This window comes from Symphodus melops (assembly GCF_947650265.1).
Source record: "Symphodus melops genome assembly, chromosome: 16".
Classification (NCBI taxonomy): domain Eukaryota; kingdom Metazoa; phylum Chordata; class Actinopteri; order Labriformes; family Labridae; genus Symphodus; species Symphodus melops.
In genome coordinates, this window is record NC_136706.1 from 21,813,070 (window position 1) to 21,835,534 (window position 22,465).

At 41.6% G+C, this 22,465-nt stretch overlaps 2 protein-coding genes across 4 annotated transcripts in view; one reads left to right on the forward strand and one right to left on the reverse strand.

Annotated features, from left to right (window-relative positions):
- The window catches only part of sowahb (sosondowah ankyrin repeat domain family member B), a 236,346-nt gene that overhangs the window by 92,877 nt on the left and 121,004 nt on the right, over positions 1–22,465 (reverse strand). The gene's annotated exons all lie outside the window — the stretch shown is intronic.
- On the forward strand, positions 6,383–17,385 carry st8sia3 (ST8 alpha-N-acetyl-neuraminide alpha-2,8-sialyltransferase 3). Of its 2 annotated transcripts, XM_079365241.1 has the most exons (5): positions 6,383–7,472; positions 11,284–11,313; positions 12,919–13,038; positions 14,322–14,879; positions 16,264–17,385. In XM_079365241.1, the coding sequence occupies exons 1-5, from the start codon at positions 7,219–7,221 to the stop codon at positions 16,544–16,546; spliced, it is 1,245 nt and encodes a 414-aa protein (XP_079221367.1). In that variant the 5' UTR covers positions 6,383–7,218; the 3' UTR covers positions 16,547–17,385. The 2 variants fall into 2 exon arrangements, with proteins under 2 accessions (XP_079221367.1, XP_079221368.1); XM_079365242.1 differs by lacking the exon at positions 11,284–11,313 and having other exon boundaries at positions 6,384–7,472.

Genomic DNA, 22,465 nt, shown 5'->3' on the forward strand with positions numbered 1-22,465 from the left:
TTGTGGATGTGTGAAAGGGTAGAATCGAAGAAAAAGGATGAATGATGGAGGGACAAAAAGAGGAATAAGCGTGGAGAGAGAGAGAGAGAGAGAGAGAGAGAGAGAGAGAGAGAGAGAGAGAGAGAGGGTTGGAGTGAGGATAAGGAAAAGAAAACGAGATGGCTAGCTGGGAGGAAGAGGCAGCGTGGAGCGATAAAGATAGAGTAGGGAGGGGAGTGTATGTTCCTCAGCGCAGAGACCATCTCCTCTCACCTAATTCTACCATTTATCTTTTCTCTGCTCCGAAATGGGAAGAAATTGACCTTTCAGCCTCTGGACATGCAGAGCCGCTGGACTCAGACCAGAGGCATGCAGAGACGGAGTTCAGCTGATAGACCCAGACCAGAGCCCTGCAGAGACAGAGTCTAGCCTGAGGACTCAGACCGGCCTCCAAGTGTTTACAGTTCAGCAGCTGGAGTCCGCTTCTGTGCCACGATGTGGCGATGACGGCAGTGCTTGGGATCAAATTGCCAAATTCCTGGAAAGCTTTCGTGCTTCTCTGTCTTGATTTCAAAGCTGCAGTTTTTAACCATTTTTATCTATTTCAGCTTAAAACTTGTTTTTATCGTTGGGCAGTTATAATCTCGATTTATAAAATCTATTTGAAATATATTTGAAAATCTCTATCGATCTAAGCAGGCTTTGGATCAACAGTCTTTTGTACTTTGTACAAGTCTGCATCTAGATGTTGTTATTTAGGCAGGTTTAAGTTATGCAATCACAGGAAAAGTCTTTTGGATCAGACGGTTTAGTGATCCAGAAACCTCTGTGTAATTTACTATGAAATGATAGCAGTGAACTTTTCACTCTTGCAAAAAAATTATGGTCACAAGTTCTTTGCCATTTCAATTTTATGACCAAATATTGTTTTATATATTATTGTTAAACTAAATTTAAGGCGAAGGTGTCAAATGATGAAAACATACAAAGAAAGTTTTAAATTTCATCCGACCTGCATGTTCTTTGAGTCACATAGCTGATATCAGGCTGTGGACACTTTGGCCTATTTGGCTTGGTAGCACAGTCTCTAATTCTGTCTGAACACACACACACACACACACACACACACACACACACACACACACACACACACACACACACACACACACTCAGAGCTCAGACCATTGTCATCCACTGTCTGCACAATGAGTGATGTACAGTCTGCCTGCTGTCTTCTGTCGATACAGTGGGCATAACAAAGCACTGCAGCTACTCCATTTACACACACACACACACACACACACACACACACACACGCACACAGCCCATCTTCAGAGAGGAACAGGTTCAATCTGTTGGTGTGGATGATGAATTATGAAATGTGGAAACTGGATTCTTCAATGTGACCTTGTACTTTCGGGGGAGGCTTCATTTACACGCACGTGTCGGTCTGTTAGCCGCTCCACCTGACAGCCACGCATGAACACAACAAAAGACAGGACCCGTGTCATGAGGACAGACCAGATCATTTGACAGCCTAACAATCACAGTCCATGTCAAAGACAACACAGGGCTGTTACTCTGATTTGTAATTATAACAAAACAATATGTGTGCTAACTTTAGCAGACATTAGCAGGAATCACATTCCTGTGTTGTCACACAGCCCAAAAATGTTTTTTTTTTTTCATTCGCCCTGCCTCTGATGAGGAAAGCAGCCAATCATGATTCATGATCGTGAGGTAGAAATCCCCCTCACCAAATCTGTGTGTACACGTCTTAAATGAGTCTTCGATGTTTGAACCTTTTCTTCACACCTCGGAATAAATTCCCTCTTTGAGAAATAATGTGGGACAGTTGTCAGAATACATAAAGCTCTCGCTTTAGGGAGGGTTCAAATTTATTGGGCGTCTGTCACCATGGACATTTGGGGGGGGGGGGGGGGGGCAGCGTGTGTGTGTGTGTGTGTGTGTGTGTGTGGGGTGTGGGGGGGGGGGGGGGGGGGTGTCACAAAAAACACACATGGCTTATTTCAATGACCAGTGCTGAGCTGTCGTCCCATGTGAAGGTCAGAGAAGTGCGAGCGAGCGCAGTCTCACCTGATCAGGTGAATTTAATCTCAATAATGAGTACAGAGCCAACAACCAATCAAGGGACAGGAGAGGAACGCAGAGACCAGGAAGTGAATTAAGGATAGATGTGCAACATTTTACACATAAATACAGAAGAAATCAAGAACATCCTGTAAATGTCTCTCTGTGCCAAGACTATCCACGATGAATGAGAAGCTCGAGTCCCACCAGCTGTACTGTTGTCAGAGCTGTGTTTACATCAGAGAAGAATCTGTGCTATATTTACTTGAAATGGAAAAATTAGATATACGAGCGTTTATATAAAAATAATCACATTTTAAAATCAGATTTGAAAAGATGGATCATGCTGAACTTTTTCTGCATTTAAGGGTCAAAGACAGAAAAATTGTGAACCAATATGAATAAACATGAGATCATAAGAGGACTGAACAAAGAGAGTATTTACATACATTTTAAATCTGGGCGATTTATGGAAGGTTTAAGTGGAGGTGCCGGGTCGGGGTTCTCGATATGATTGTTATTGTCTGTGTGTGTGTATCTGTGTGTGAGTGTGTGTGTGTATATACAGTACATACAGAGCAGTAATTTCACGCTCCTCTAGCCCAGACGGAGCTGCAGCCTCTGATCGCCCTCCCCCGTCCCCGCTCTAATGACTATTGATTATTAATTGACTCCTTCATAAGATGTGAGCCCCTCTGATTGGTTTCATATCATAGAGTTCACATGAAAATCTGATCAGCCTCATTCACGAGTTCTTCTGATTTAACTGAAGGGCTCGGGGGACCCGCTGCACCAGAGGAGCCAGAACAAAGGACAAGCAGCACATTCATCCAGAGTCTACACCTGTTTGAACACCAGCACCAGATCAACAGGATTAAAACACCTGTGTGTGCAACTTTGATAATCACACCTCATTTGTCAACCGTTGCTGCTCTTAGTGTTTTCACAAATCAATCAGTTCTGTTTTATAATGTGCCAAATAACAACCGTTTGGTCGTCTTCTCAGTCCAGCGCCGCCCTCTCACTTCTGGCCCCATGAACCCAAGACGAAAACCATTAGACCAAATTTGGAGTAAACATCAAGATTATGTCACAGCAGAAAAATGGAGAAGCAGACCTGATGCATGAACAACCATGACATCAGCTTACTACAGAATTACGCTCTTAGATGCATTTTAATATATATGTTATATAGACTGGTGTAGTTTTGAGTCCTAAAACCAGGAAGTGAGTTAGCATTTTAGCGCCGCGGTTCTAACCTCTAAAAGTCAATGTGGATTTTGAATGTGTTTGTGTTTAGACGCCTGAAATAAGGTCTGTGGTTAACACAAGCTGAAGAGATGTTGATGTTTTGTCAGACGAGATAAACTACGTTACCTAAGACCCCCACTTGTGAATTTTAAAGTTTTTACGCAAACTTTAAACGGCGGTTGCTAACGAGTAGCTAACTGAAACTACAGTGGTTGTCACAGACATTAAACGTCATCACGCCGGGAACTCTCTCCCTAATCCTCCTTACAGCCTCTAGTCATGTTTTTCAGTGCTCTTGTAAATATCAGGTTAATAAACAACTTATTAAGCTAACGTTTAGCTAGCTTGTGAAATCCGCTGATTAGATCGATGAAGCATAACGGTCGTGATGTCATTATAAATTGTAGCATAACGTTAGCTTTTTACTTCTCTCGGCTGCATTAACTCTTCAAACTTCATATAAATGATGTTTATCTGTAAAGATTATCCCGCTGAACAAAACAGCAACGCGTCAGAAACGTGTGTTTGACACGGAGCTTATTTTCTGCAATGATCCAAAATCCAATGCAAAAATCCCAGAGGCGAATTTTCGTAGGAACCACCGGCGCCATTTTTTCGGGTTGGCCTACAAAAATATGTCATTGCTATACCAGTCTATAGGCATGGTACGTTAGTCCTTCATTCACCAAAACTACCTGACAAAAGTCAGTATTCAACGTTATGGATGTGATAGAAAAGTACAAAATTATATGAGAGAAGACATTTGTATGTGTTGAATATTTCTTTCCTATATAAACTCATGTTTCTCCCCGAGGTGTTCTGTACCAAGACGTCACCGCTTAAACATGCAAACGTTGGTGACTTGTTTAGAAACACTTCTTGTGCGCGTCCAAACTCATGAGAACGACACAAACGGACGATGTCTGACTGAAACGCGTGTAATCATTTAATCAAACGTCAGAGAATACGTTGCATCAACAAGCTCCTCGACTTTGTGTGTGTGTTTTTAGACCGTGGCAAACCAGGCCAGAGTGTCACCGGCCAACTCAGCTCACTCTCTGCCACCACTGTAGCTCCACCCACAAAATACGCCATCAATGTGTTCAAACACGAAGCTGATCTATATCAGGGGTTTCAGCCCACAACCCCCAAAATAACTGTGTATAACTTTGTGTTTTCACAGTAATTAATAAGATGTGCTGTTTTAAATGTTGTATGTTTTGATAAGGAATCTCTCGACCTCCCTCTCACTGTCTCGTGACGCCCCAGGGGGTCCCGACCCCACTTTGGGAGTCACTTTTCTATTTGACCAAACTCAAAGAATCAAGCAGGCAGAAGTCACAGATGCATTGTCCTCTTTTCGTGTACTTCACTGTCTGTGATGTCTTCAGCGTGGGCTGATGATACACACAGGGACACTTTGAGGAGTGTGCTTGTGTCGCTCAAACAAACTTCTATTCCAAACACAGTCTGTATGAGAAGCAGTGAAATAACAGGGCAGCGTGGTCCATATGCTGACATCACTGAAACAGTGACAGCTGGTGACTCAGAGGGATGAAGAGGCATCATCACACAGTCGGCCACTCTGTGAGGAAAACACAAATCCTGGTGGCCTGTTTATCGAGCTGATACGCAGATATCTTCATCCTGGATCTCTCTCTCTCTCTCTCCCTCTCTCTCTGTCTCTCTCTCTCTCAGGATCATTTCACTTCTCGTCTCTCTGTTACAGTCACAGCTCACCCTGACTCCTTCTGTTCCCTCGTCTCGTTTATTAATTGAAGAGATTCCCAAACCCTCTCTTCTAACTTTGCTGCTCTTTTTTGCTTTGGCTTCGCTCTCTCTCTCTTTCTTTTTTTTTTTTTTTTTTTACATCCTCCCCAGTAAAAGAGACATTACATTTGAAGCTTAAGGATCTTAATCTGTGTCTGTTTGACAGCTTTACAAAGCCTTAAGACCCCCCCATGTCTGGTGTGTGTGTGTGTGTGTGTGTGTGTGTGTGTGTGTGTGTGTGTAAGGCTCTGTCAGGCCTTAAGACCAGTAGAAAGGTCAGTGGTGAAATGCCAGCTCCTATAGCAGCCTGTGTGTGTGTCTCTGTGTGAAGTCTTTATGTTTCTATAGGGTGTTTTTTGTCTTTCTGTTTCTGTTTAATAAAAATGATCGACATATCTTATTACCTTTATATTCACAATATTGAATCCATACATCTGTAATTTCTATAATGCAGGGATTATGTGAGGATTACCTCCTGGAATTGCAAATTTACCTGTAAAAATACCAAAGATAACAGTGCTAACTGCACAGGTACATACAGGGAACATATATGATTTTTAGCATTTATTTTTTAAAATAATATTTGATGAAATGTCAGGTTACACCTTTAAAACTAGATAGGGGAACACGAGCAAGAACAAGAGCCCAATCCTGACTTCCACATCCACACAGAAGAACATTTCTGCTCAGCATGTGCGTGCATGCTCACTGCTGAATCCTTAAGTGTAGGATTGATTTACAGCTATAGGATGTAACTTTTCCACCTTGAAATAGTACTTTCAAAGTCCATTTCCACTGGTCGTGTCCTTTCAACACTATGTACCTTTGGCAGCAGGCCGCAGTTCTCTGTGTAACAGCTCAAGTTCCCACTGAAGCCTTCAGCTAATAAGAAGCCAGTTAGCACATCTCAGTACTGTTTGATACGTTTCTTTTACACCAGTGCATCTAACCAAATCGCTACAAAATGCTGCCTTAAGTTAAAGTTAGTCAAATTGTACACATAAATGAAAAAGAAAAAGTGACCCAGGAAGGGATCGATGCTGCACAGAGACAATACTGGTTTACTTAACCCATTTCCAGTGGGAGGACTGGGCCCATGTGTTAAGTTTGTTATCACATTACAGTTCGGTTTCAAACGAATGAAAGATAAAAACTTGTTGAAAGGATGTCGACTCAACTACACTCATAGTTAAAACAGTTATTTGAACTCCTGTATGAAGTGTGTTGCCTACATGTTTTTTTTATTTATAAGTGCCAGTCAAAACATAAACACAAGATAGTAGGCCTATGTTTTATCACACAGTTTCCATGGAGATGTTTCATCTAGAAAACATATTTGACAAAAGCAGAAGACGTTTTTATATGTTTTTATTTCTTCACATGTTTACAAGATGTTTGAGTTCACACATCCTCTCTGCCTCCATCAGGTCACAGAGCTCCTTCTCTGCTGCTGCTCATGTTTATCTGATTACAGAGATACAAGAGCTGCGTCTCCTTAAAGGGACAATCCGGTTTAATTAAACAAACAGCCAGGCGGAGGAGAGAGAGAGAGAGAGAGAGAGAGAGAGAGGGAGAGAGAGAGAGGATGCAGATGAAGAGAGGCAGCAGCATCCTCCGGCAGCCTCCATCTTCTTCCCAGCAGGAAGTCGTCGCTTCATTTCACCACCTTCAGGATCTGACACCGACTGTGTGCTAACCCTATACGCCTACAGAAACACCTCCGAGCTTCCTCCTCCTCCTCCTCCTCCTCCTCCTCTGCTCTCCATCCTCATGTGATACATGAGCTGTCGATGCGTCACGCTTGTGCTTCCTGCGCCTTTTCATCCGCAGGCGCGTTGCTACGTCCTTAGCTCATATTTAGCTTTTGGATACGGGCCTCCTTGTCCTTGTCGCTGATCCTTTCACCGACTGATCTGTACACCTGTAGTCTGTAAGTAGCGTCAATCATTCCGCGATTTGCACCTTCTTCTCTGTATGTCCGGCCTTTTGAATCTATGCGTCCCTCTCCGCCGCCAATGCGTCTTCGTTGCCGCGCCACCTCTTGTGCTCCTCCTCTCCACATGGACTCTGATATCTACGTGAAGCGTGCACTGTCTTTTCCGCGTCTGCGCCCTCTCTCTGCCGCGGATGCGGTGCACCTGGGTGCTCACTGTCTCCTCGTCCTGGCCCGTCTCTGATCTTCTGGTCCGGGGGGGCTGGTGCCCGCTGAGAGGCAGGATGGTGCGGATAGTCAGCGCGCTGGGGCTTGTCATGTTCAGCGTGGCGCTGCTTATCCTGTCGCTCATCAGCTACGTGTCCATCAAGAAGGACTTCCTGCTCAGCACCCCCAGATACGGACCTAATGGAGGATCCAGGCTCTCCATGTTCCATGCGGGGTTTCGGTGAGTGCAGGCCGGGCTGCAGAGCTGCAGAGGGTGTGGGTGTGTATCACACCAGCGGAGGCTTTTATTTTTAGTTATACCAGGTGCAGAATGTTAATGCTGACAGGGTAAAATCTGAGATGATGCAGTGTTTACTGTATATGCTTTCCAATGCAACACTTCTTCAGTGTTTATGTTTGAAATGAACCCTAACTCCTCTTAAATGTTTGTTTTTTACAGAGTATTTAGAGTTAGGCCTTCAACATTTGTGCTGAAAGAGAGAAAAAACAAAAAGAAAGATGCATCAACTTTATGTTCTTATCCTATCAGGGCCTGAGGTAGAGCTGCACTGATCACACTCAGATGAAGGCCTCTCTGCTGTCTCAGGCCTGGCAGCCCACAGACTGGGATCTCTACTGCAGCAGTTATTATTCCTTTCACTGTGTCGGTCACCATCAGAGTGTTTTATATCCAAGTCAACAGTATTTATATATCAACATTCATCATTTCATCATTTAAACACGGCTGTTCGTAAACAGTGTGCTCAGGTCTGTGGCTTGTTCTGGTTTGAGCGACACTGGATCACGTTATTCGAGAGAAAAACAGAAACACCAGCATACAGATTGGACTAAAGTGTGAATCCAACCCTCTCAATATAATAATGCAGAATAGGATTAGTGTGCAAAACCCAGATTTAAAGAACTGTGATTGATTTCTATTAATAATATCTTGGCTTGTTAACTATCTTTAGTTAAAAAAAAGGATTTATGAATAACTAGAACCCTGGCAGGATAAAAGTTGTGTGCGCTATAAACACTGCCGCCATCCTGGTCAATACATAATTCATACAGTGAGTGATATGTGTTACTGTGCAGCATTGTTTACACAAGTACAAAACAAGATCAGCAAAGTCAAGAAGATGTCGAGCTTTGTCCACGTGCAGCGCTCAAATACACACAAACCAAAAACACAACAGCCACTGACACAAAGCTTTTTATTCACAGGCAGAAGAATCTAATAAGGCTAATTAAAATGTGTCATCAAATTCTGTTCACTTTTTTCAAACTTTTGTCCTGAGCGACGCACATCTGGAATTCTGAAATCCGTTCTAACCTCTATCCGATCTCTCTTTTCAGTCTCGGAGGACACAGATTGTTTTTTTTTTCTTATTTTAATGAGAATGCATCTTTGCTTTGATGAACTCGTTTAAATATAGCACGTTGTCAGTGTGAGTGTGTATCAGCCTAAAGGAAAGTAAAGCATCTGTCACTTAATCCAGCTGTGAACTAGATCATCTCGTCCAATCACAGCCCTGCTGCCTCAAACTAAGTCAACTCTTTGACATATTTCCATGGAGTTTTTTAATGCACAAATAGAAGTTGATTTTGTTTTGTTTTAAAGATTAACATCAACATATTTAAATTTCAATGATACAATGTAAACTAAACACGTCCACGTCTTATGTGGAAAAATGAAGCCGACGAGGAAGTGTGTAAAAGCTGCAGTCCCTTGAGGCGGGCTCCAAAATCCTGGAAGGCCGTTTGTATCTCTACGGTAACGTACAGTACATGCAGGTTTAGTTTCCGAACATGCTAACATATCCAACCATTTCAAGTTAACCATTGCAGTGCAGTCTGCATGATTTCTTCTCCTGTGTCCGTTCAGCAGCTCATCAGTGCACTGAAACAGAGAAGACCCAGTGATGGGACAATACGCCTGAGGTGGACGGTCATAGCTCCTGGACAAATGCCACAAATGAACCAAAGTACAGCTTGTCTTTGAGCGTTGTGAAGCAAAAGTTGCACTGATCAACACAAGAGAAATTGGAATTCAGATTTTATTTAGCTGGCTGGGATTACATCTACCTCAACAAGATGCTCTTTGTTCTTTTGTGGGAACTAGCTATAGGTTACCATCTTTTTCCCTGCACATGTTTCCAGTCCAAACAGTGTATCTGCTGGCCCGGGGAGAGCCCTGTGATAGTTTTTTATCAGGTTTAAGTCGGGCTCCTGCGGTTCAGCTGCATGGAAAAATCATTCAGTAAATCTTTGTTATCCAGCAGGCTCCTTCAGGTATGAGTGTGATGCTTAAACAGCCTCATTCTGAGGAAGGTTCTGGTGGCCAGCGAGCCGTCCTTGGCTCTGATTTACTGCGTGAGAGCTGCATTCATTTTCAACCTGCCTGTAATCATTTTCCTCCTCGCCTTGCTGTCACCTCAGGCCAAGGTTGTGCACAGACTGAGTTAGATGTGAAGGAGAGAAGCCTTTTGAAGAGAAAACACTTTGTCGGTGGACGGCTGTACAAGTCCCCCTGCTGTGTTGTGGAGTGACAGTTTATCATCTGGGACATTGTGTGAGGTAGTTTCTGTTGTGCGCTGCATGTCCTGCAGTCAGTGGGAAACGGGTAGTCGTCACTGTAATGTAATCTGCAATCTGAAAAACTAATAGATAACATTTAACATTAAAGGTAGCATATTATGCTAAATGCACTTCATCATTGTGACATTGTGTCTCTAGTCTGTGTACAAACCCCCACTTATGAGGAAAGTCCATCCTCTCCGTCTTCTGCCTGCTCCCCTTTTCAGAAAATGTGTCCTCAATCAGGCCGTTTGGAGATTTTCCCTTCATGACATCACAAAGGGCAGTAGCCCCTCCCCCAGGTGGGTGACACTCCCACAGCTAGGTGTTTGTTCTGCCCTCTGAGTCTGCCTTCTCACCGTAAACAACAGGACATGGAGCGAGAAAGCACCGAGTATGCCCGACACCTTCCAGAGAGGGGGCGTGGTCAAAAGATAATATCCCAAGTAATCTTAAAGATCCCCTCACCCATCTGCAAGTACCACCAGTAGACCAAAGTTTGGCGGTGGCTTGTTGCCTCTGCACACTGCATGAGTGCAGCTGCACTGTTGGAGAAGCATAAAGACATTAGTTTGCTACAGTTACAGGGAAGTTGGGGTATTTTTAACCCTGGCTCTAGTTTCTACATATTTTGCAGTCCAGAATAGTAATGGTAAAAAAAAGGTTTTGGAAATACTCCGACACATCGCATCAGCTGGCAGCCACAAGACGGACAGCAATCGCTTTAATGAAAGTAAGCCTGATCAAAGTGGACCACTGACAGGAACAGATTGTCATGTCAGCCGACAACTCAGAGAGAATCCCCACAGAGATGGATCTTTTAATGAAACTGGAGGAACAGCTTCTCATATTTCCCTTGTCAAGACTGTCAAACTCCCTGGATAAAAACAGTGATCGAACCCCAAAGAACAAAGTAGCATTTTGTGGCACAAATTCACACATCAGCACACAAAGTTCAGTTGAGGCTAATGCAAGATTTAGCTGACAAACGTATTGGCAAATGTACACTTTTAACCTAAAGTTGACCTATTACAATGCTGGATGCTCAAATAAACGTGGGCAAAGTTTCGGCTCATGAGGTCAACGTATGTCAGAGTAATCACAGGATGAGCCTGCAGAGGGCGCTGCATGACTTGTCGTGCAAGTCACACGTCAGTTTCCCGATAAGGAACCAAGAACTCCAGGAGGCGTCTTCAAGCCCCCGATAATTCCCAAAATAATTACACAAAACATCCGTCTTCATATTCAGTCAGCGCTGCACTTGGTTTTACAAACTGCTACGAAACTCAAATGCACCGTTTACTTAAAGACGACGATTCAAACAGCAGCAATGTTACTGTAATAATGATATAGAGTAAGAGTGTGAGACTTTCCCTTTAACTGAACATGTTAGATCTTCATAGAGTCTCTTTTTCATGTCATGTAAAGAAAAGAGTTCATTGTTCTGTTTTTGTGTACGCTCCTCCTTCTTGCAGCGAGAGGCCGCCTCGCAAACCCGACCTGAGGTGAATACAAAGTGCTGACGTTTAACTACAAATATTACACTCTTTCTTTCTTTGCTTTTGCATTATTTGAATATTTGTTTTCTAATATTACAGTTTGAGCTTTACCTGGCTTTCCAGCAATGAACCAAACAGCTTGCTTCTTTCTGTTGAGCATTTGCTGCTGTTGAGAGGCTTAGCGGACCCTGCTTCATCTTGTTTGTTTCTTTACCAGCAGCCGATATTTGCCTTGGAATTTTCTTTGGATGGTGCAACGTTGTTTTTGAAACAGCATGAAATTAAAAATACCTCCTGGAAACTATTTCAATATGACATTTCCACGTTTTATCAAGTGTTATTTGTATTTGGGAATACAAAGACTTACTGAGCTAAAAGTGTTTTTTGTTTTGTTTGTTTTTTTTAAATCTTAATCCGAGTTATTATCTTTTGCACGCAAGATAATAATGTGTGTGCATGTTGGCTCTCAGGATCAGCACGAGATGGCTCCAGATGTAAAACGTCTCAACAGAAATCTAAAAGAAGCTGGGAAGTCTCGACCGTTTCTAAACTGAAGTATTTCTAAAGTGTTCTTCTGATCAGTAGTAACCTCATGCTGATCCTGACCCAGCGTTGCTCCACTGAGCCTTTCTGTACAAAGATTGCAGATGCGGCAAGAAAACAGAAAATAGATCTGCTTGAGGTCTGACTGCCCTCACATCCAGGTCAAAGATAACACTTGTTTGTGCTGCAGACTGACTGCGCATCATGCAGGTGGGGTTTTACAGTTTTATTTACAGAATTTCTGAATGAGCTTGTATGTTTTCTGTGATCAGATCTTTGCGTCTGTCAGATCTGCCTTGATGCAGTTAAACCCCTCAAATTGATTTCTTTTGAAATTTAAATCAGTTGTCTCTACGATAGCAGAGTCAGAATCTTGCTATTTCAGTGTTTAGTCTCAGGGAAGAAGATACGGGCTGATGTAAAGTCTGGTGTTTTTAAAAACCTGGTCCATGCATGTGCTCACTTTTTTAGGCTCTAAATGACGCTAAGATAGCAAGTGGATGTCTTCAGGTAGCAGCCATGAGATCAGTCTGCAGAGGCAAGGATCAGTAAAAACCTTCTACAGTCGGGTCGATGGCCCGGTTTCATGCTCCATGTTTATGAACCGGTTTGATGAGGTTTTGACCCCATCTCATGGCTGCAACCTAATTCTTGGGGGGACACAAATCAAGAGGCTGAAGAATGAAACTGTGGTTCTGTTTTTCACTGCTGCTGGTTCAGACACAAAAGATACTCTTGAGTTTGCTGAATGCCTCCTTAAACACTTAAGGAGGCACATTTTCAATCATTTTCTTATGGAGGTGTTGGAGGATGACCTACATTTTCTATATGAGTTTACTTCTGTGTAAGAGGTTTGAACAAAGTATGAAAAAGGAAAATTAAGTTTCTTAATCTATTGATTGGATCAATAGACCTTGAACAACAAGAAAACCTTTGTTTCTCTAACCTGGTAGATTTTCATATCACTGACGTTGTTAAAGGGCTGGTTGAAGGGAACCTCCTCCTGACATGAGAAGACTGTGTTAACTTCCATGTTTCTACCTCCTCTTCTTCCTCATCTGTTCTTAGCTCCCAGCTGGCCATGAAGTATCTGGATCCAGGATTCAGCCCTCTGACCAACTCTCTGAGTGAGGACCTGCAGAACTCCTCCAAATGGAGCTACAACAGCACCGCTTTCATAAAGCTCAAGTAGGTTACACTAAAACATGAACAAACGCCACCCCTCTCGAACTGCAGACTTCCTCCAAATACGTGTTCTGTCCGCCCCCCGCCCTGTCAGGGCAGCGAAGCTGAGGGTGTTTCCACTGGCTCTGATGCGCTCAGTCTCCACACCTCATACATCGTATTATCGCTCACTGTCACGGGTGCTGCACGCTGAGGACGCAGCCTGTGGGTGTCGACGGACCAGGGAGCGAGGGCCGCTGGTTAAAATGCTTAAATTATGACTTCTCCATCTTAAAACCAATTCAACAAAGTCACAGCAACAACCACTGAGGCAGCTTTTATGTACAACTTTTATATTGCTTTAGCTCTAAACTTGAGACTTAATTAATTAAGCCAGTCTGGGACGCCTGTTGAGTAACGTCGCAAGATGTGTAGCTAAAAAAAACAACCTTCTTAATTATCGTACACTGGAGTCAAAACGCTTCCCGCCAGCTGCCGTCCGGCTGATTGGCCAGCTCTGTTTGCAGTCGCAGGGGAAGTTGATGGGCGTGTCCTTGAAAGAGCTGATGGGGTTGGCGTGTCCGTTAACTTAACCTCCACGCTTCGCTCTGATACGTCGACAGAACTTGAGGTTCAGGTCAAGTCCTGCGAAGTTCTCCGAGTGTCTCGTCTCAACCCTGGGATCAACAACTGCGTATCTTTTATTTAAAATAACTTTGCTGACGTTTAGTTTGGACATCCAACATGTCAACTTTATCAGTATGTGTTAAAGAAGGACCAGGCCAATAGACGTGTTTGAATGTTTTCTCTTGTAAGACTCCAGTTCAAGTCCAAAGAGAGTCACGACTCACCATTGTCCTGTTTGAGTGTTTAGATCATCTTCAGATAAACTTACACGTTTAACTTTCCAACACTGTTTTGCTTTAACATAGACATTCATCTGCACACTGATCATGTTTAATATAGATTGAGGATAATATATGAGTCATTGTGATTATTGTTCTGGAGGATTAAAATGCAGAGCTGGTACTTACCGTGCTCATCATCAGATCTGTTTTGTACGGAGCTTAAACCTCTCACAGGATTTCCTCTGATCTACTATTTTCCATTATGACAATTACATTTTGTTGTGTCCACTTTACCAGCTGTTGTGGCTCTGCCATACGATTAGCAGAGCTCTTCAGACTACTGTGAAGAAATGCAAAGTTACGCTCTTTGCTGTTGATTCAGAGATCCAAATGTTCCGATTGTGACTGCTTATAGTTTGGATTCTCACATGGACAACATGATTCCTTGCTCTCTTGCAGAAAGGAGATTGCTCAGTATATCGACATCCCTCACAACTTCACGCTGACAAAAAAGTCAGTGAGAATCGGACAGCTGATGCATTACGACTATTCCAGCCACAAGTACGTCTTCTCTATCGGTGAGAACTTCCGCTCATTGCTCCCGGAGGTCTCGCCGATCCTCAACAAGCACTACAACGTCTGCGCCGTGATCGGAAACAGCGGCATCCTCACCGGCTCGCGCTGCGGCCCACAGATAGAGAAGTTCGATTTTGTCTTTCGCTGCAACTTTGCACCGACAGAAGTCTTTAAGAAGGATGTTGGGCGGCAGACGAACATGACGACTTTTAACCCCAGTATCCTGGAGAAATACTACAACAATCTGCTGACTGTGCAGGACAGGAACAACTTCTTCCTGAGCCTGAAGAGGCTGGACGGGGCCATCCTGTGGATCCCGGCGTTCTTCTTCCATACGTCGGCCACAGTGACGAGGACGCTGGTCGACTTTTTCGTGGAACATCGAGGTCAGCTGAAGGTCCAGCTGGCTTGGCCTGGAAACATCATGCAGTACATCAACAGGTAGGTCACACTGAAACACAACCTTATTAACCAATGATCTATAACTGCACATGTTAACTGTAAACAAAGACGTCTGGTATTAATCGTACGCTCTGTATATTAGGTGGTATTCATGAAGCTTCAATAATGAGTCCTTTATACATGAACATAGATCCACTGGAGAACGCAGGTTGGCACAGACCTCCACTTCTTCTTTACTGACGTCCAGCTCACATTCAGTTCCTCTCCTCTCTCCATGAAGCTGTTAAGTTGCAAGCTGACATCTTATATTTATGTTTTTACTGGAAAAATCTGCTGTTTTCAAAGTATTCCTCTTTTTCTCTGTTTTCCTGTTTGGGCTTAAAATTCCTGCTACACTGCTCGACACTGCCCCCTATGATTACTGGTGGTATTGCAACGTTTGGTTCGTAGTTGTAAGCTTCCAGAGATGCAGAAAAACTGACAAAATAAAAAGCAAAGTACGGACGAGAATATTGACATGATGCAAACAGCTTGAGGTATCTTAAAAAATATGAGTTTATCGTTACATGTTCAGAACGGAAATTTCTTTGTCATTGTTGAATTCAGATTCTTGTGACTGTCAGTGAGATCAAACACAAATATAGACTCATTTTACACCGAGTCACGATGGTCCAGGTTCACAGTGACAGGACACATGTTGCAGTGATTTTCTGTCCACCTCTCTATTTTTATTTTTCTATATGCTTAAAGTCTGCCGGTGTGTTTGCCCTGTTTGTGGTAACTAGCGTGTGGTTGTGTTGTATTGAGCTGTGCTCCAAATGGCAAGGTGAGATTAAAGCTCCAAAGCCGGATTATAAGGAAACAGCTATTTAGTGAAAGGTATGGCACAGAGCTGTAACAGTGTGTGAGGAGAGGGATTTAAGTCTGGTGCTTAGTGTCGTAGCAGCAGAATAGGCTGCTCGTACAGTCGCCTGATCTTCACCAATCCCATTAAAACTACCTGCTCCAGAAGAATTATCACGTTTAAGCAGCTCAGATGGCTTTCAACACCTCGAGGACTCTCCAGTATGCTTTTGTCGAGGCCAGTTTGAGGAGTTTCCTCTCAGTGTTTGAAGAACTGCTTGATGAAAGCATCATCAGTGGTCAGGTTACTTAGTTTTTATATTAAGCCGCTGTGAGTCATTGCCTTCCCGAACAATTTAATTTCCATTATTTCTGAACAAGTTCTCTTTTTTTGGTGTTGTACTGAAATTCAGTTTTCAGGTTTCAATCAAAGCAATGGATTCTTAGGTATTTAATGATATTATTGTATTTCTTGCTAAAGTATCCTGTTGATTGAAACGTTGTATATCAGCAGGTTCTAGGATTCTGTAATACTATTCAAGAGTCATGTCATACCAATTGTTTCTTGTTTTCTGAACAGCTTCTGGAAAACCAAACAGCTTTCTCCAAAGCGCCTGAGCACCGGCATCCTGATGTACACTCTGGCCTCCTCCATGTGCAACCAGATCCACTTGTACGGCTTCTGGCCCTTCGGCTGGGACCCCAACACGGGAAAGGAGCTGCCGTACCACTACTACGACAAGAAGGGTACCAAGTTCACCACCAAGTGGCAGGAGTCGCACCAGCTGCCTGCCGAGTTCAAACTCCTCTATAAGATGCACATGGACGGACTGCTGAAGCTGTCGCTCTCACACTGCGCTTAGCTGTCAAAGTGCAGCAGGTACATGGCTTCTTTAAACTTACCTGGAGCTTTGAGGGCCAGACGAAGGAGGGTTCATGTAGTTTTGCCAACAACTAAAAGTCGATGCTAAGGCTGTGTTGATGCGATGACTTCTTGAGCTGTTTTCAGACCCAAGTCTTGTGCTCAAGACGAAACAGTTTGTATGAAACACAACCAATCAAGGAAATGTGGAGTCTATTTATTTTCTATGGGTCAAGAATCTAAAGAAGAAGGGGACTGCTGGGAATTAGGTTAGCAAAATATCCAAACTTTGCATCGCTTCATGGTGGTTTATTCACGCAGCACTCTTGGCACCACAGCTGCAAAACAGCATTATCTAACGATGCTCAAAGGTTTCTGGATGTCAATGTTATTTGGCAACTTAATGTGTAGATTCAACTTCCCATCCAACAGTCCCATTCAGGGCCGTCAAGTCACCATTCGGCGACTCATAGATGAACAATTGAGCTTCTGTTTGAAGTTGTGTCTTTGTTCTTTCTCAGATGTGGTTGGTTCAATGTGGTTGGTTTTGGTGTGGTTTGGGCACAACACCTGTTGGTTAAGATACTCGGGTCTTGGGGGAAGTCTTCACCCAGTCATCATCCTTTGCAGCCACAAGTGGACATGAACAGTCTAGGTCATCAGCTTCTTGTCTGCAGGAGGCCAAAACAGTTCTTCTATCTCTAAAACTGTCAATGTCACTGGAGGTAATAGAAAGCGTAAAGCATATCATACAGGTACTGGAGGATATCTTTTAGGTCTGTATAAGATGCAGTCAGGCATGACAAAATATTGGATTTTTCTTTTTTTTCCTTTTTGCCTCAACTGATAGTGCAGCTGAGAAAGAGTCGGGTAGACATACTACCACAGGGTCGACAAGGTCAAGAGTCAAGCCTGTGGGTGCATTGTCAAAAAAGTACATGATACACCTGCCTGACACGCTAAGCTAAATTAGCGCCAAAACTATGTAATTTTACAAATTAGGAAAGAGGGCCACTAGTCTATCATATTTGCAAAAGTACCTACTGCTTATGCATTAATTTTCAGAGAGAATGTATCCAAGTGTTTTAAAATCTTATCTCAAAATATATTTTGTAATTATAATATTTCATAAGCCTCCAAATGTCGTGTGTTGACCCAAACAACCACCAACGGAGACCATTTCATCTTCTTTGAAGCAGTTCTGCATCCTCTCTGACTGTACTGGAAGAAAGCAATGTTGTGTTTCATTATTTTACTTGGCAGAGTTACCTGAAGTTAACTACAGGATAACCAGGATAAAAAAGAGCCTGTTTATATGAAGAGTTATACATGTTATATCTTGGCATCATCCTCTTCTGTAACACCATCATAAAACATGTTCCAGTCTTATTTTTCATGACGGTTTTAGCTTCCCTAAAAAAACTGCATTATCTGTCTTCCACTCTGCAGAAGACTGTTTCCTGCACACCTTATCAATCACAGGTGCCCATTATGTTTACTTTTTATGGCTGGTTTTGTGTTGTCTGATCCCAGTGTAAGATTCAGAGCCCATCATTCTCTCCATCCATCCATCCATATCGCTATCCAGTGAAGGTTTTTTAGTGGGGCAGCTTTCATTGGTTGAGTCTAAAAACTAAATGCAGTGACAGGACTCATAAATATCTGGATCTACAGGTATCAGTCTCGGGGATCTCCAATTCTGAATATCACGATACTTCACTTTAAATTAAGGCATGCGGCAGAAACTTAAGCAAAAACCTGGATGAGTACATAGTTAAGATAAACTAACCATAGATGAGTCATTGTTTTTAAGTTATAAGCACAATAATGTAGGATTTGTTGCTTAGATTCCAGATCAGTTATTACTAGAATTGCTTTGATTTAAATTTTGGCCAGTTGATGACAGCAGAAAAGTGAAAGGGGAACATTTGCATCCAATGTTGCATGATATTAGAGTTTTGCATATCAAATATCAATTTTCCCCATGACGTATGATGTACTGTATCTTTGAAGTTTTTCAGAGTTTAAGTTCTTAAAAGGTTCCTCTTTACAGAACAAAGAGATTTTCACATTATTTTGATCATTTTGTGTCAAACTGATGAATGTAAGTCGAATATCCGCTGTCCTTTTAACTCTGGTTTTGGTCTCCACCAACCCCTGGGAAAATATCTGCCAAATATGTTCCCCTTTTTTTCACCAGCAAAGTAGAGACCAGCTCTCACTTATTCAGTGTTGGGTGTGTATATTGTACAGTGTGTTTATTTGAGTTTGTTAGCTAGAGTTAGAGTGATATAGCGGCACAGGTTTTTTCCCCATTTTAAAGTAATCATTATCATTATTATAATCTGTAAAGACTTAAAACTGATACCCCATATATTTCACGAGACGGCCTCTACGAAGGCTGGTGAAGCCGATTGCATAGGCTCTCTTTTCCCAGCTCTGCAGAGCAGCCCTCTCTTGGCAGCCCTGCAGCGTTCTGACCCCAGAAGGTTCTAGAGAGCTGACCAATCAGAAGAAAGTGGGCACGTGGGGAGGGGGAGCCTTAAAGAGACAGTATCAGATAAATGAGAAGTTTTTTAAGGTAGGAACTGTACAAAGCTTCTTTAAAGGTTTCACATACTGACAACATGAAAGGTGAAAATGAGGATTTCAGGGTATCATTTAAATAGTCACTGTTAGCTCCCAAGCTAACAGCAACATTGCAGATTGTGCACCATGATGGAAATTCAATTTATTTGTGTTATTAAGAAAGAGTTGAACATGTACAGACAAAATATAAATAATTGTAATTTAAGATAGAGTCCTTCCTTTGAAAGATTATTTATAAAGCTAGCTGATCGTGAAATCAGAACTATGCAACTTATCGATGTACTTTCAGCCAGGAGGCTGGCTTTTTGTGCATTTGTTGTTGTTGTGGATCTTTTTGTTTTTTGGGGATGTTTGTCATTATTTAGCCTTATAGTTACATATTCTTATCAACCAACAATGGTGTATTATTTCTTAAAGATGCCTTTAATGTAGAATATCAACATCTAAATTCAGGGATCAAGGACGTTTTTTTAAATCGTCACAAACCATCACTCAACCTGCCTCTTAACATGAGACTCAGGACAAACAAAAGTAAATATTATGAGTTAGATTGTTATTTTAGATTCTATTATAGAAATGTAATTTGTCTCTAAATTTGAAGAAAAAGGGTTAATTTTAATAAAAACATATAATATGGCTGATATTTGGTGTTTGAAAATCAATAAATAAAATTATTTAATGACACAATTAATAACAACGGTCCAGAAAAACAGAACGTTTTATTGCTGCTAGAACAGGAAACCAGAAAAGATGCAGGAGCAGGAGAAGCTGTGTAATGTTGCATCATACCTCATCCAAACATACCTCCACACCTTTACTTCCCACCTCATTAAAGGGGAAATTCCTTCTGCAGATGAAATGAAATGAGAAATCTTTAGAGTTATAGAAACTATTCTCCATTTCAGATAATATTCTTTAAACAAATTTCTCAAGCACACCTCTCGAGTGTGACGTGTTTCAGTGTTTTCTGAAACTGGTCGAGCAACAATGGAGAGCGAGAAAAGATTTCAAGCCGACAGTGAGAGATAAAATAACGGGGGGGGGGGGGGGGGGGGGGGGTTAATAGAGCCTGCAAGCCTCGATGTCATCTTTTGTTATCGTTTTGATCCAGAGCCCCCTGATGGTGGATTTTACATGCTGTGCATTTAATAATACAACCATGATTTTCTTTAAAAATGGTTTGAAACTACTCTGAACGTACCTATTTGTCATATCTTAAAGCAGTAATCTACCAATAATGTATTCACCTGTGCTGTAATTTTCATCAGATCGCTAAAAGAAACTTTGGGATGGAGATTTGACAAAATAATTTTTGGCAAATTGAGATCCGGTTTGTTAAGGATTTATACAAGGGCTGTCAGCATTAACTAATTTATTGTGATTAATTAAGGTTGGAATTTCAAATTTTAACTGCATGCTATTTTGTCCATTTTGGCACACCGTAGAAAGCCTCCTCCTGTCTTCCTGTCTCTAGGTCCTTCCAAATTGCAAAGGGCCTCCACAATCTGACAGTCTGACAACCTGCCTCATGCTATTGACACTCCAACTCAGATGTGATATGCACGATGACTCAGAAAATGATAGAAAACTTTCCATTACATGTAACAGCTGAACATTTGAAAGGCTCGTTAACTGAACTGGCCGCAACCATCCATCGTTTCTCTTGATTTGGAAGCGCTCGTGAAGTGACGTTTTACGTTTAATTTCAAAGTGAAAGTTCTCTTTATTGTCAAATTTTCAACATGCGTTGGACATACAGAAGAATCTAAAACATTTTCCTCTCTAAGCCACGGTGTAAACTAACAGTAAAACGATTTAAAAAAATATAAAAATACAGATTCACGCTGAAAAGTGGCTTTTCAAAAAAAAAAAAAAGGCCCCAGTAATGTAAAATGACTCTGCTGCTTAAATGTCTCATTTTACTTTAACAAACTCTCAGAACGCTCAGCTGACGAGTCCAAAGTCATATCCGCCTGATGACATCACAACTTGACCTTTGTGACCGTCCCTCTCAGCTGTTTAATGCCACTTTGTTTTAATTGTAATGAGCTCCTTTTTACACACGTAAGTTAATAACACCAGATAGCCTTTGCTTTATTTCAAAAGTAAAAGCAGGTTTAAATTTAAATAAAGCAAGTAAAGCACTCTCAGCTTAAAACAATACAACATTTCAAAATAAAAGTTTTACAATTTGAATCATGAATTTATATAATTTTTAACATGTGATCAAAAGTGGCGATAAATGATTTAAATTTGGAGATTTAACAAGATTAAAATGTTGAATTGTTTGACAGACCGAATTCTACACAAATAAAAAGAAAAAAAAAAGTTAATTTTGGTGTTTAGATTTGGTGACTGAAATATTGTATTATCATTTGGCTCTCCATGTTTCTTCTTCAGTGAAAAGGTGCAGTTATAGATTCAAGGCTGCTTTGTGCGTCTGTCGTGCTCATCAATAGCATTTCTGTGTGTTTAAGTATGTGTCATTTGTAATTGATTAGTTTTACCGGTTTTAGGTGCAAAGTAGTGTGTCGGTGTGTGGAGTACAGACGCTACAGAAGATGGAGGTTGTGGTTATTGCAGATCTTTAAAAAGGTTTTTCTTATCATCATCATCGTTGTTTTTCTTGTGAAATTAAAGCGGTTTATCAAATTTCGTAGATGTGAAACTCCCATGCAATAAAAGTTGCTCTTCTTTTCAGTGTTTATCTTTTCCTGTATTATCATATTTGCTGCATTGTGTTAATGAGGCACATTGAGGAAAGATTGTGGGACTTTCTTTGTAACCTGCTGAATTCGAAGCTGTGTTTTGATCTTAATTCGCTGTTTCATTCGAACATGGTTTATCTATGACTTGAAATGTTTCAGGACTTTGACAAAAAAGATTGTTTGCATTTAGGTTTCATAAAAGTAGTGATGTGGAATTTTTTTATTTTACTTTGAAAGCACACGACCGGAGCTAACAGGATGTAAATGTGTTTTATTGCTTTTGTCATTTTTGTTTTGATGAAATAAGTTTCAGGTTTGAAATTTGAAGAATGTATTTTCTTGCAAGTTTGATGTAAACTCTCCGCGGCTGGCTGCATATACAGTTTATGAATGCGTCTTCAGAGATCACTGTGTGAGGGGGGAGAAGTAAAACCACATGAATATAACACGCACAATATGCTGTAGAATAACAAACATGTTTTATCCATCCAATACTTGAAGGAAAATATATCTACTCTGTATTTATTTCAACGTTGAGCCATTAAATGAATGAAATGATTAATTTGATGAGGTGATTCCTGTCTTCTTTATTTAAGTCGATGTTAGCTTGTTGTTTCTAATGA